General features: G+C 35.4%; 1 protein-coding gene across 1 annotated transcript in view; it reads right to left on the bottom strand.

The window, feature by feature from the left end:
* Positions 1-14,514, bottom strand: part of INTU (inturned planar cell polarity protein) — a 44,943-nt gene that overhangs the window by 12,151 nt on the left and 18,278 nt on the right. Inside the window, exons 3-7 of the mRNA XM_009334928.1 lie at positions 14,168-14,371; positions 9,352-9,470; positions 6,608-6,697; positions 5,960-6,037; positions 4,959-5,148 (exon numbers count right to left, since the gene is read on the bottom strand). Of these exons, the coding sequence (XP_009333203.1) occupies positions 4,959-5,148; positions 5,960-6,037; positions 6,608-6,697; positions 9,352-9,470; positions 14,168-14,371 (681 nt within the window). The remainder of the gene's footprint in view (positions 1-4,958; positions 5,149-5,959; positions 6,038-6,607; positions 6,698-9,351; positions 9,471-14,167; positions 14,372-14,514) is intronic.

Genomic DNA, 14,514 nt, shown 5'->3' with positions numbered 1-14,514 from the left:
AACCCACTGTTCAGTATAAAGGAGATGTCACTCTTACTTTCAGCGTGCTTTAAAACATGAAGTCTAGAGACTACCCCTTGAAGGCTAGAGACAACTCTGAAGTCTGGCAAGCTATTGCATCCAGCTGAGTTATTAGAAAATTTTTTTTGCAATGGATTTAGTTTTTGTCTCTATGGAAATTGCCAAAACTTTCTCACACATTAATTATCTTTGTTCTACTGAAACCACTTTAAGCTTGCTTATTTCTCTAACTACAAGAGCTATTGGTTACTATAAGTTTTACTAAAAATATTTTCCTTTAAAGAACATGGTACTAGGCACTGAAGTTCATGACATAAACGAGCTGCTTAATGAAAATAACCTAAACCCCATCATTACAAACTTCTTGGGCTGTATGAACAGGCTGCCTCTAATGGAAATACAGCCAGTTTTTCAAACAGAAGTGTCAACGAGGCTATTGGCAGTCAACAACTAACAAGTCTCTCAGCTTTTCCTCAGTTAAAATTTAAATGGCTTTCTGCCCAATAAAGAACTGACATTTTTAGGTTTATATTCCTTACAGAATTTAAAGATCTTCACCAAAACTTAACCAGAAATTTCAACTTCTGCAACAACAAAATTTTTCTGGAAAATGTGGATGATCTCAGACAATTTTGGAAAGCGATGTCTGTATCATAAATATCAACTATGTTGTTTTCTAAATCCCTTTAAAACCTACAATTTTACAAGAAAGAAACAACCTGCAAGCTAGACTAGAGAATAAAGCGTAACAGAGTCTCTCTACAGAAACTTGAGAGAAAAGAAAAAAGCATGGAGAAAAAAAAAATTGATCACCAAATAGTACAAGGGGAAAAAAAGTGCCATTTCCCAGATAGGAAGAAGATGTGTGACAACAGTTAGAGGTGAACTAAGTTGCATTTCAAATATATGTTAGGTTGCTGACTGACCATATTCTACAACTACGTTTTGCATAAATGTTTTATTCCCTTCCGTTACAGAGCGTTACAGGACTATGTGCGCACCTCTACATATTTTACCTGGATAGTAGATTTAGCTCTGGAGTTATGACATGAAAGAAACTTTTCTGAGACGCTCCATAAATATATACTTCTGTAGCTAAAACCTATATAACAGCGTGTTCATACGTACATATTATAAAAGCAGAAGTCTGACTAAAATTGTCGCAAACACATTGGCTACAAGCACATTTAGCAAAAATGTATCTAAACACATACTACAGGGCAAGGTGGAAAGAACTAAATCATTATCAGTCTGATACGAAAGATAAAGACGACAATTCAAATTACAGAGAAAAGAGAGAGAAGGCCACAGCAGCAAACAGAAATCTGTTTGGTAACGAATAGCACTGACTGATGCATAGCTTGCAATGTCCATGGCAACTTCTGTTACTGAACAGTAGCAAACCTGAAATAATTCTGCAAACCCTGTCAACAGTAAAGTTGAAAGACTTACTGCTTCATCCCTTCCCCTCCAAACATACTTCTATGAAAATTGTACATGAGGTCTTACTAAACATAAAAAAAAATCAGAAAACCAGGAAAGTCCTAGTTAATATTATCCTCAAATAAAGACCCTATAAATTAAATATGCCACTGCAGAAGTAAGGTCATTTTGAACATCCAAACTCAGTCCATTTGCAGAGGCATTCTGAGAAGCACTTTCAATTTGCCATCGTACAGCCTCTTTACTTTCAGTGAGTACAATGTTCATTTCTTTTGTTGTTGCTGATGAAATAAGTTTAGACAATGGAGTTTATGGTCAGCTCGGATTAGAATCATTGTCTAATAATTAGAACTAGCCTTAACTATGTTATGTACAAGCTTACAGATATTTTGGGTCTATCCATGAAAGAAAACTCTCAGTTAAAATTTCCCATCTGTTTCATTTGCATTAAATCATGGCAAATACTCATTAAAAAACAAACTCTACCATGACAAGACTAACATATTCTAAGCATCATTCCATGTTAATGAAATTTTTTTTTCCTTTGATATTTTGTAAAACCTGCCATACGCGTATTGACTCAAATATGATATGCAAACAACTCTTCACATGATATGGAAAATAACTTCCTAGTTGTGGAGTTGAAAATATTTTAAAAAATCACAAAGGCAAAAAATGAATCCTAGATTCACTAATGTTCAAGAGGATGGACAATGAAAACGCAGTGAATCTTTCTTTCATCCACTTTAGGCCCTGAAGCGAAATGAAAGGGGTCCACTGTGCCTCACTACAGTGCCTGATATCTAACACTTCTTGAATGAAGGACAATATAGAAAATATTATCAAATTACAATTTAAGTATATGTGCTGTATGGAAAATTACCTTCTCAACTGGAATCATAATCAGAGTTTTTATATTATATGTCAAATGATTACTCTAAATAGAAGAAGAGGTCCAATTTTTCAATGTATCTGTCTCATTAAAGGCCAGCAGATTTAAATAGTAATTAGTGACTTAGTCATATGTTTAATTCCTTGAATGAGACTGCATTTCATTAAATACCTACAGTGTAGATATTCTCTATTTGAGCTAGTCCTTTCACTTCAGGTTCTCTTCATAGTTAAGGCAGATGAAGTCACAGGAGTCCTAAGGCATGATTCATCTAACACTAAAGTAAACAGCTGAAGTTGAGCAGCTGAATTACTATTAAAGCACCAGATTTTCCCCATTAAATAATAGGAAGAGTTCAAGATTAGCACCTCAACTGTAGTCATTTATATCATAGCTCTAAAAGGCGGTGAGATGGATGCTACCCCAAGTCACTACAAATTCAATAAAGTGAAGAAGCCTCATTTTGCCTCATTTTTAACCTTATTTTGCTATGAGGCTAAAAGCCTAATTAGGAAAAAAACCCTCTATAGGATTAAAATAAGAAACATGAATAAAACCTACAAGGGAATAACAACTTTAATACTAACAACATTAATACTGATGAGATTACAGAAATTGGAAGGAAAAAAAATAAGCCAGGAGAGAGCCAGGGTACTGATAATATCTTCAGCCCTGCTTAAATTTTTGCTTTAGTGCTCTACAAAACAATTTCTTGTGGATGCTTTATTTATCCAAGTGGACTGTACCGTCTTCCAAGAATAGAGCTTTTCATTTAAGAAAACAAAGAAAATAGGAGTAGGTTGGGGGGGAGGGGGGAAAAAAAAAAAGACAAAAAAGAGAGCTTTCTTTTACTCTGTGCCACTCAAAAGTCCCAGAAGGTCCTTCTGATAGAAACTTAAAAGCAATCATTTCATGATCACCATGTCTTGAAAGTACACATAGCTTTCTGTACTTCCAGTATAACTGAAAACAAAGCAGCAAACTGCACCTAGTGAGACCCAGTTATCCACACCTGAACCTACTGTCAGATCAAAACATGTTGTAGCAATGCTTTACATGGGACACATAACCCTTAGGCAGTGATGCTAAATCACTTTATAACAAACTGTAACATGAAAACAGAGAAAAAAATTGGAAACTACAAGTCCTTTGAAGGAGTAAGGGAAGTCTTCTGCTTTGTTTCTAAACAAATGCATACACAGTTGTGTTACTAAAGAATACATTTGACACCATAATTAACAAAATTATCCACAGGGGCTTAAAAAAAAAAAAAAAGACGACAGATTGCAAGATGATCTGGATACACAACAGGGAAAAAAAAAATACGAGAAAAAACATTTCAGAGGAACTTTCTGTACATAAGACACAATTACCAGCTTTTGTCCTGAATGTAACTTCGTAAAGGTTTTCCCCTACGTTCTCCGAGGATTGTATCCTGTTCACTTTGCAGAACTTACTACATTGATAAAAGGTATTATAATAAGCTTGTCTGCCAACTACTGTACAGCACGACGAGGACTTGCTTATCTATGCAGAGCAAACTATGCTGGAACTGTGTTACAGAATCTGCCACCCAGTGAGACAAAGGTTTTCTAGTTGCAACGCCTGTTGCAGACTTCATTTTGCATAATTCAGTCTGAACTCAATTTTCATTTTGTGCAATTCAAATGAGTATGTAATTCAATTTAATACCATAAGTTTCTGAATAAATGAAATACGTGTTGGTCTTACAACTCCATTGCTGAAATCTCCTTGGGATGTTTTTCTCTTGTACAAAAATTGTTACAATTGTCTCAAATTGTACCTTTATGTATTTTGGTCTAATAACATCAATTCTATAGTGTATATGAAAAACCACTTCAGAGAAGACTTGGCAGGGATTATGCATCACACATATATAAAATCTATTATTTTTATTTAAAAAAAAATTACTTCCCTAATAATTATCCTAATGATCCCTATTTTAACTTCTTACAAGTCATGAAAATGAGGTTTAAGACTGAAAACTATAATGCTATTTACTGTGATCTAGCTTTTGTCTTACTACTGCTTAAAGCACAACTCAATTTCTAATTGGGAGGTAACCAGACACAGTGAAGTGGTGCAGAAAAGCTGTACCTGTATGGTGTCAAACAAATGATGTACGGATGTTTGTTTTGATTCTGCAACAGCCATTTATAACTCTCCTGAATTACAAGTTACACATGGGCTTCTGGAGTAATATTTTCTACCTGGAAAAATACTTAAATGGTCAGAATCAAACATAAAGCTACATACCAGGGACTGCTTTCTTGCATATGCTAGTTATATGTGTGTGTATATATATATATTTTTTTTTAAAAATAAAGTTTAATTTCTTTGTCATCATGTTCTCTTCCTAGATAACTCTAAAGTCACCAAACTACACTCATAACAGCAATCTGTTTCCTGTGGGAATGATTGTGTAGTTCCAAACTTAAATAAAGGATCCTGTAGGAAAACAGGTGGTATGGGATGGGCAAGGCACTTACGTAAATCACACAGTAACAGCAGAAGATACCTGCATCAATTTTCTGACCTCTCATATACAAGTTTTTCTAGAGAGACCTGAAAATGACATTACCTTGATTTCCTGAGGCAATGTCAGCCAGCGCAAGCCTGGGAGGTTGTCTAAGAATAACGCACTGCAGGTATCATAGTGTTGAGTACTGGGGCTGGCATTTGACTTGAGTCTTGCAGGCTGAAGCGCACGCTGGAAGAACAGGTTGAAAAAATGATCCAGGCGAGAAACATTTTCCACCTGGCAAAAAGCACTGAACAAACATGAACTCCGAGTTAGAATAACATCGAGAAACTTGCAGCTTGTTTATATAACCCTCTGTATTACAGAAGTCTCTTTACAGCATGATACTACATTTGGATTTTTTTTTTTAAACATTCATTTTAAACATGAAAAAACCCACTAGGCTAATATCCAGGCAGTACCTACAAACAAAGAAAAAACTAAAGCAGTATAGTATGATAGTAGATGTCTTAGAGCAACTTAAGATGAGACAACGATCAGCTTCATCCTTCTAGAAATTAAGATTATTCTTTTTCTTTCTCTATGGCATACACACTTTAACCCTGAACTGAATGCAAGCATATGAATAGCCTACCTTGGCAATTTTATTTAGGTTACAGTCAGACTGAAAATTTTCTGGGTAATTTCCAAATGCAGAGAAAGAAAGTCACTCTGCCAAATAAAGTTGAGAAGTCTGGAGTGTTTACTTTATTAAAAATATAACACTGATTCATGTGTACCTTTTACAGACAATGCTTTAGCACAAAGGATAACATTTGCAGAGTGCTGCTGACATCCACAGTGACTTAGATTACGTGAATGATTTAACCTAATCAAGGACAAAACTTTCTGAAGTAACAAAGACTGTTTAAAGAGTCTTACGAGTGTTAAGACTGAAACAAAAAAGCACAAAGAACAGAATTCTGTTTTTTGTGCAAGTGTAAAGGAACATGCAAAGAAATTCCATGTAAACATTAAAATTAATGCTACTAGCTGTCTTTTTCAGTGAGCATCAATGAAAAATTAGTGACTGAAAAGAAAACAGTTTTGAAAGAACCCACCTGTCTAAAGAACTGTACATAAATTTCAAGGTCCTGACAACATCTTCAATCATGTTCCTCAACTGAGAAAGTGGCACACTGGATAATAAAAATCCAAACGTACAGCTATGTTTATAACATCTTTACTATGAATAAGCATAGGCATCTTCTGAAGAGCTCTATTCTTAACAAGTGATACAGTGCAAACAAAAAATTCTTCATCGGACTGTATGAGAGATTTCCTTTGAGTGACTTGCCCATGATGACACAGACAGTGGTAAAGCTGGGGGGGTGGTTGGGTTGGGGAAGTCCTCCTACAACACATAAATACGTAATATTACTGCTGTTATTCAGCAGTCTCTAACTGGGACTTGACTTTACCAAACACTGAAAATTACTGTTTTCTAGCCTACATGTATTTCTGAGATCTAATGAGACCTTATTCCCTTTAAAGGAAATGAAAAAGAAACTGTAACAATGGATGTACAAAAGATGCAAACAAAGTCAATCAAAAAGGTAGAATCACAGGTATAGAAACTAGTTATAGTAAAAAGAGTACATTGCAAACCCTCCCTTTCTTGCTTTTTTGATATGAGTACAATCTGAGGACACGTAATAGGAAACAAAATAAAAATAAAAGGAAAACAAAGCATTTTATTTGAAACTCACTTTTCTTCAGGAAGGCCAATTACAAGCAGCTTGTCAGACTCTTTCCAGTAAACAACTTGAACCAGTTTTCCACATAAGAAAAGGGAGGAACTAGAAAAATTAAACCAGCAGTACTTCTGTTAAAACTATGAAGTTATAGAAGACCACCATTATAAGCCAGAATGATTTATATGTATTTTATATGCAAAGTCTTATGCTCATGTATAATCACTAGGTAATTATATTAATTATTACAGAACTCAGACTCTCCGATTTCTATTCCAAACAGATCACGCCAGTAGTAACAATGTTTTCAAGTATACAAACTTAAAGGATGAACAACTACTACTGAAGTGCCACAGTCATCTTCTGAATGATTCGGATGCTCTTTAAAGGTCTTCCTGCCTAGCTTTTAACACAATCAACTTCGAAAATGAGTGCCATTTCAGATCACAGTGAGGTAACCGGAGGTACTAATGAAGGTTCTGAACATAGTAGTCACTCACAAAATCATTTAAAAAGACTACACAGGTTTTGAAAACAAGCCCAAGAGGTTTTTTGAACATATTATCTGAGTCATAAACATAAGCTTGAACTCTCATGCTATCTCCTTGTATAGAAAATTACCCTATGAAGCTCAGCAGTCCCAGAAAGACAGAGAACTTTCATTTGAACCATAGAGTGGATTAGAACATAAAACAGAACTAGACCCAATGTTCTAATTAGCAGTAAACCATACGTTACGCACCAGATCATCAGATTAAATGTAGTGGTTGCTGCTAAAACCAAGGTCTGTAAATACCTTGAATGCTAAATTTATAGCAAAACCCCACCTTTCTTACTATCATGTTAGAAATTTTAAACAAGATAACACTGCTGCAAAGTGAAACAGGGTAACTTTAGTTTAAGCTTGAAGGATTCAAGAATTTAATTTTTAGGATATGGCTCCATGATTAACTTGCTTCACTGATTCACCCATACTGTAAAATTGATGGTACTGGATAAAACAATAGTGTCATTTCATTAGTTAAGAAATACCTTAGTATTTCCGCAGGTCACCAGAAAATTTTTATCCTTCATGTAACCAAAAGTGCTTTCCAAAGAAAACAAGTTATATATTTATAATGCAATTAACTACAGAGAAATAAACATCCCCATCCCAAAAGATACACAATACACGTGCAGACACAATAATCATAATTTACTCTTCTGACAGAAAAAGCTTCATAGGAGAGCTGGGGATTATCTATCATATTTTTTGAAGAGATGAGACAGTCCACAGGGACCAGCAGAAGTGCTTTTATATTTTTAGAACTCAAAAATGGGAAATGGGCAACCTTAACAGGAAAGGTGAATCTGTGTTATCATGGATTTCTGTATTGTTTTTCTGATGATACCATAGGTATAGATCATCAAACAACGGATTGATTTGTCTTTTGGATGTGTTTCAAAATCTGGACATGTCCAAAAATATTTCTATGTGGGAGAATTGCCATTAATAATGCATAAGCCTTTAAGAAGACTTAACATACCTCAGTGAAAATCCAAACGTACAGCTATGTTAATACAATATATGTATATGTATATAATATAATCTGTATATGCAGAAGATCAAAAGCCTGTGTTTGATACCTGCTGCTAAAGGAGTCAATCCTCATTCCTATTGATCACTAAATCAGTAACGTGACTTTTAGTAACTTATTAACTAGAAAGTTACAAGCATGGTTAAAGCACAGCGTTAGAACTTCTTACTCAAAATAGCAGGATACCAACAAGTCTGAGAAAAAAAAGGCACAAATGTAAACAAGAGTAAATTAACCAGTATTAATTTTCTGGTAAGCAAAAATATTCAAAAGCACTTCAAGAACTCCTTTTAAGGAAAAATTTATCAGTGGAAACCCCAACTTTAATATATTAAACAGGCTTTTTGCCTTTTGAGGAATTCCTTATTATTGCCAATGCTGTTCACTGCTGCACTACTGCTTGCACTCTGTATTCTTGGGCCTGAAATCCCACTTAGATTTGGCTTTTTTATACCCATCCAGGTCTTGTGTCTGACGCACAAGGCACTGATTTGCGGAAGAGAATCTTGCCTGAGACCCCCAAGAGATGTAAACTCATATACCGATTCTCAATGGGAAGAAGAGTGAAACTGAAAAGTGGTACCTGCTATCTCACTTCTAATTATTCCATCAGAAAATCATCTACCTTTAAATATTCAATAATCTCTCGACATATCTCCACCACCCCTACGCCGCTCCAAAAACTCAGGAATCATTTTTATTAGACTTCTTACCAGAGTGCTGGTCTGTGGTCTTTTGGGTGTTGCAAGTTGAATGTGAAATAAAATGAATTTAAAAGTAGCAGGCACTCAATTTAACTGAATTACATTTTATCTTCTTAATTTTTTTTTTAAATTTGATTGAAGCTGTTGTAGAATTTCCAGTCTGCCATAGTACAGTGCCACAGAATCCCAGTTTAGATAAGGATGTTTTAAGAGATCTAAGAAGGGATCTAAAAACAATTTCACCAAACTAAAAATCCTAGTCACTGCCACCCACGACAAAGAGATTCCCCCAAATCAACATACATCCAGGCCGAGCAGTCCAACTTGAGGCATGCTGTTCTAGTTAAACACTACTGCCTAACAGGTAGAGTCACTCTTGTTTTGTCTAGAACTTGATGCATGACCCATGTGTGTTTTTCTGTACACATATGTATAAAATAATAAAAGTAGTAATACATTATATTTCAAATACTTTTACCTGATAATCTGGGTACCAGTAACACTTTCCAGTATGTCAGATAGTGTGAGAAATATTCCTCTCACACTTTTCAGTTTTTGGGATGCTTCTGATATGGGGTACTGATAAAGAATTTCTTGCTGTAAAGAAAGTTAGCTGGCAGTTAAGCAAAGCAAAGCAAAGCAAAACAAAATAGACATCCAAGAGCAAACTTGGAAAGCTACATTTTGAAAGCAAAAGGTTTTAAGATAACAAATTTTTTTCCTGGCATTAATTTTTTTTAAAAACATGAAAGCTTTTATCATATACTTTCACATGGTATCAAAACAAGCAGTGGTCTGCACGAGCATACTGGAAAGTTCTAAAATACACATGAATGTTTCTGACAGTTTTAACTTTTCTATTTTATGAAAAGTAGGACTTATTTAGAATCATTATTATATAGAGAAACAAAATGACAAACAGTATGGCCACTGCATTTTACAGCTTAAAGTACACTTAACAAATCTGATTCCAAGAGATAGCTAATATTTGTATGGTGCTTTCAATATTTAAATTGTTATTTAAATCATCATCAAACATACAGCTCTTTAAAACCAACAATGAGAATACAAAAACTCCAATCTCTCTATATAACCCTACCTAATTGCTTTACATGTGCAGCACAAAATATAACTGAGGTATATATTCAAATAACATATACACCATTAACAATTTTATCACCAAACCTCTGACCATCTGTTTCAGCATACTCTTAAAGAAGTAATCTTGAACTATTTGTGACAATTATTTTTTTTCTAACCAGTTCTTTAAAATAAATTTATGTAAGCATTTTCAAAAATTCTGTATTAATCATTTCAGCAACCATACAGTAATAAGCAAACATATGATTCCCCCACATTTATTGCTTTCTAACAAATCGTGATGGGCCAGAAATAATGCACGTATTATTAGGCATATCCAATGCAAAGAGTGTAGTAAATTATCTTTCTACACAAACAAAAGAAACACAGACATGATTAACTTTCCTATTTATGTCACTAAGCACATCCAGCCAGTGCCAATACCCGCTACAAAATTTCCCTTCATCAAGATTAAAAGAACGTAAAGTTTCATTACAGAGGGACCTGGCAAACTCTTCATTCTTATCCAATTTAATTAGCTCTATTTTCAAATACTCGTTAGTGACAAGGATTTTTCTTCTTGAATCAATCCCTTGGCTGGAAAAAAAACCTGCCATTTTCTAATTACAGCACTACAAAAGGCTAGAAAGAGCTTTTTTCTCCTCACTATGAACTGGGGCCTTTACACAAAATTCATTTGAGAATTATCTGTACACTTTCCCAGGGCAAGAAAAGACAACTGTAACAAAAGGTCATAGCTGTATCACATATATATATTAATGAGTTAGCAAGGTTCAGCACATACCACCATACAAGATTAGCTGTCTTCAAAGCAAGGCGAAAGTTCATAGGCCAATGACAATGGAATTAATAAATGAGAAGTAGCTCATTTCTTAAAAAGTGTAAACCCTCCCTCAACCCAAAAAACCCAAACCTGGACAGACTATCTAAACAAATGGCTTATCAAACAGCTTCCCTTTTTTATTTTACTAGTTTCTCAAACTGAGCCTAAATAACATTTAAAAAAAAAATAATACTGCAGTCTTGACAACATAAGAAATGGCTAAAATAAATTGTGTCAAAATGATACCGACCAGCTAAAAACCTGTAATCTTCAAAGGCAGTGCACTGACAGTACAGGCTTTAAGTTGCATCTTACATAAGATTAAAAAAGAAACAGTAGATGAAAGACAACTATGAATTCTTAAAGATTTATTCAGAAATTATAAAAACAGGGAGAAACGCTACAGGAAGTACAAATCAGTGTCTGTATGAACCAAGCCATCTTAACTGTTACTCAGTAAAACCTACTTTGCAAGTATGCTAAACACATGCTTCCAGTAACACTATCGTGTAGGAGGAGTATGAACATTACTCCTTCTAAGGCATGGTATCACCAAAATCAGTCCAAACACATAAAGATGTTACGGTTGTATGCTGGTACAAATAACCTATGTTATAATCGCGATACCTACCTTCAACTAAAACATAAAAAAGACAAGATCAACCTTACTCACCGAAACCATTATTGTATGGGACACTCCCCACCTGCACGCACGCACCCTAAGTGACTTCTAATACTGCTTTCCTTTATAGTTGAGCAGATAGCGCTTACAAGTCTCAGAGCTCATTAATTCTATTTTTGGGTGCCAAAAGCTCACAAGTGGAAGAATTAGTTACTAGTTCTAGTTGCCACTGTTCACATGGATGTGATCTGCATACCATGCCTCCTTTGGATATGGGTAAAGAAGCTTAGTAAAGGATCATTATATTTTTATTTTGCAATATGGCACAGGTGTACATAGCTGTATCACCTAATTTGAAGTACTACTGTAAACTACATCTGGAACAGTACATCTACAGGATACATGTCGCTTACTGTCCACCAAATGAAATTAAAGACAAATGCCTTGAAGAAGGCGGCATTCTTTTGTTAGGAAATATTATAAAGCGGTTGATTACACCAGCAAAACATCTCTCAACATTAGAGACTATTTGGGGCTGCATAACTGCCAAGACTTCTCAGGAAACAATTCTTCCATGGTATGAAGGGAGAACAAGTGCATTACAATCCCTCTTTTACATCTGCTCAACGTTCAGTGTTAATCCCGTTTCTTGGGAGAGCGTAAAGAAATAATGAGGCAAGAAAGCAGTACTCCATTTACTCTGAAGTGCAGGAATTGCAATTAGACATTTGCATATCTATTCACCTACCAACAGAGGAGCCAGAGGCCCTGAAATAATTTTTGTTTAATATTTCATAAAGTTTATGTGACCAAGAAAACACTGGTCTTTAGATCTACAGCAATTGTCCACAGCTGTTCTATCCACATAACATAGCAGTCTTGGACTACAAACTTAGAATTGAAGAAAAAAAGAACTCTTCGCAAAATGTAAGTGAACTTTGATAAAACATCTTAAGTTTATTTTATTCACAGTTAAATGAGCTCTTTTCATTTTTATTATAGGGAAATAGCAAAGCAGAAAAGTACTGCAGTATCGTATGTTTTAGCAGAAGCAGTCTCCGGGTAGGAAAAAGAGCACAGAATGACCTTACTTAGTTGCAACGCTATAAAAAAATAAAAAGTAATAATTATAAGAAACCCTTGTATGAACTAATTTCTGCTGAAGGTACCTCCCATGAAAAAATGTAGTCTCTTAAACAGGATTGGAAAGAACTGCAAACCAAAGCTTACAGTGTTAGTATCTTGCTGTAATAGGCAATGAAGCATACATTACCTTAAAAATACTAGTTAAGAGCATGATTTATATTGCAAAGTCCAGAGTTATGAAGTACTGGATTTATGGTTGCCTAATAAGCCTTATCTATACACACTCATCTGTCCATCTTGTCCTCTGCACATGACAGGCACCTTTCAGAAAAAACGTAATACTTAAGACAATGTCATGCTGCGTATGTACAAAAGAGCTGAATTAAAGTTTCGCAAGTCGCCATAAATCTGTCATTTCCTAGCTTTCAACCACTTGACTCTGCAAACTGCACAACATTTTTTACATGCTATTATGATACCATGTAATTTTCTCGTGTTCTCCTCCCCAGCCCTGTCTCTAGAAAATAAAATTATTTTATTTTTATTATTATCCATTATGCATAGTTGTAACACTTTTTCTCTGTTACACATCAACAACAGAGCAATACAGACTTCTATCAGTTGAAAAATAGTATCAAAAAAATAAAGCTATCTCAGAGAAGGGATGGAGCACTGACTGGATCTAAGGATTAATTCCAAGGGAGAGAAAGCAAAATTTCTTTCTTCTGCTCCCCACTCCATCACTGTCCCGCCATCCCAGTCCCTGGGCACTGGCAAAACTTGTGCTTCATTTGATGTCTCCACATCACAGATAATACAAGATCACCGGGGCACTATGCTAAATCTAAGGAGAATTTACAGAAGGGGAGAAGAGACTTTTTCCAAATGTCTGTTCCTAAAAAGTCCACTTTGTCCATTTGTCATTTTCAGACCGGGCAAGAGGCCAAACTCAGCCCTCCACACTGTTCTGTGTCCCTGCACTGGGAGCAGAGTATTTGTAGCTATGGCTACATCATGAACAACATCTACACAAACTTACAACGCGTTATATGTACACTGCCAAAATTCTTCTGAAGAACACAAAAAGAGAAGAGATGTGAAAGGAAGCTTTACAGGACAAAGGAAAAAAAAGTACTTCAGTAGCTCAAAAATGTTGCCCAAGCAAGAATCAACAGCTGATTGCAAACAGCAGACATGCAAGAGTCCTCTAAGAAAAGGCACGTTAGCATTTCAAAACAGGAGGAGCTAGACAGATTATGTATGTGGACTGCCAACAGCTCCTGCTGGGGAAAGTTTTTTCGACTACGCAGATTTCATAGTTTGAGAGGCGTACTGAAAACATCACAGTGAGCATCTGAGAGACAATAACGAACTTCTGAATTTATCTCTGCTTTGCCTGTTAACACCTCTAGCCTGCTCTTTATGTAAAGACATTCAGCAGTGCTGAAGTGATTTCAAGTCCAATTAGAGCTTGTCATCAGTGATGCTAGTTTTTTCCCCCTGGAATTTCAGGCCTTATTTCTGTCAAAATGGACATTTTACAGACTATTCACCACTCAAAATGGTTAGCAAGATTTTTTTTTTTTTTTTAACATCAAAAGGCACAGCAGTCGCTGTTGTCAGTTGCTACCTTTCATCTTCAGTTTTTAGTTAGCCACATACCTCATCCTTAGATGTTTCAGAGTCCAGTTTCAGTGTGAGGAACATAACGATATGAGGCACGTCTTGTATAGCCTGTTGAAGGTCCGTACTATCTTCTCCCCACAAGAGCCGAACCAGGTTGTTCATACTTGACTGTGCCCGTTTATACCTTTGCTGAGAAGTTCCTTCAGGCTCAAATATTGATGTTTCGAATGTAAGTTTAACCTATTAAGATATTAATTATTGTGAAAATGAGGCTGTACTTACAATTACGTTCTAGTATCAGATGAAATAAATGCAGTTTGAGCCCTTTAAGAGATAAAGTTTTCTTAGCTTTACTGACAAAGATGTAAGCATTCAAAAAAATT

The sequence above is a fragment of the Pygoscelis adeliae genome, unplaced genomic scaffold (assembly GCF_000699105.1).
Source record: "Pygoscelis adeliae isolate BGI_AS28 unplaced genomic scaffold, ASM69910v1 Scaffold31, whole genome shotgun sequence".
Taxonomy (NCBI): domain Eukaryota; kingdom Metazoa; phylum Chordata; class Aves; order Sphenisciformes; family Spheniscidae; genus Pygoscelis; species Pygoscelis adeliae.
The sequence above is the reverse complement of the archived record's forward strand: the minus strand, read 5'-3'. Positions and strand labels throughout refer to the sequence as shown.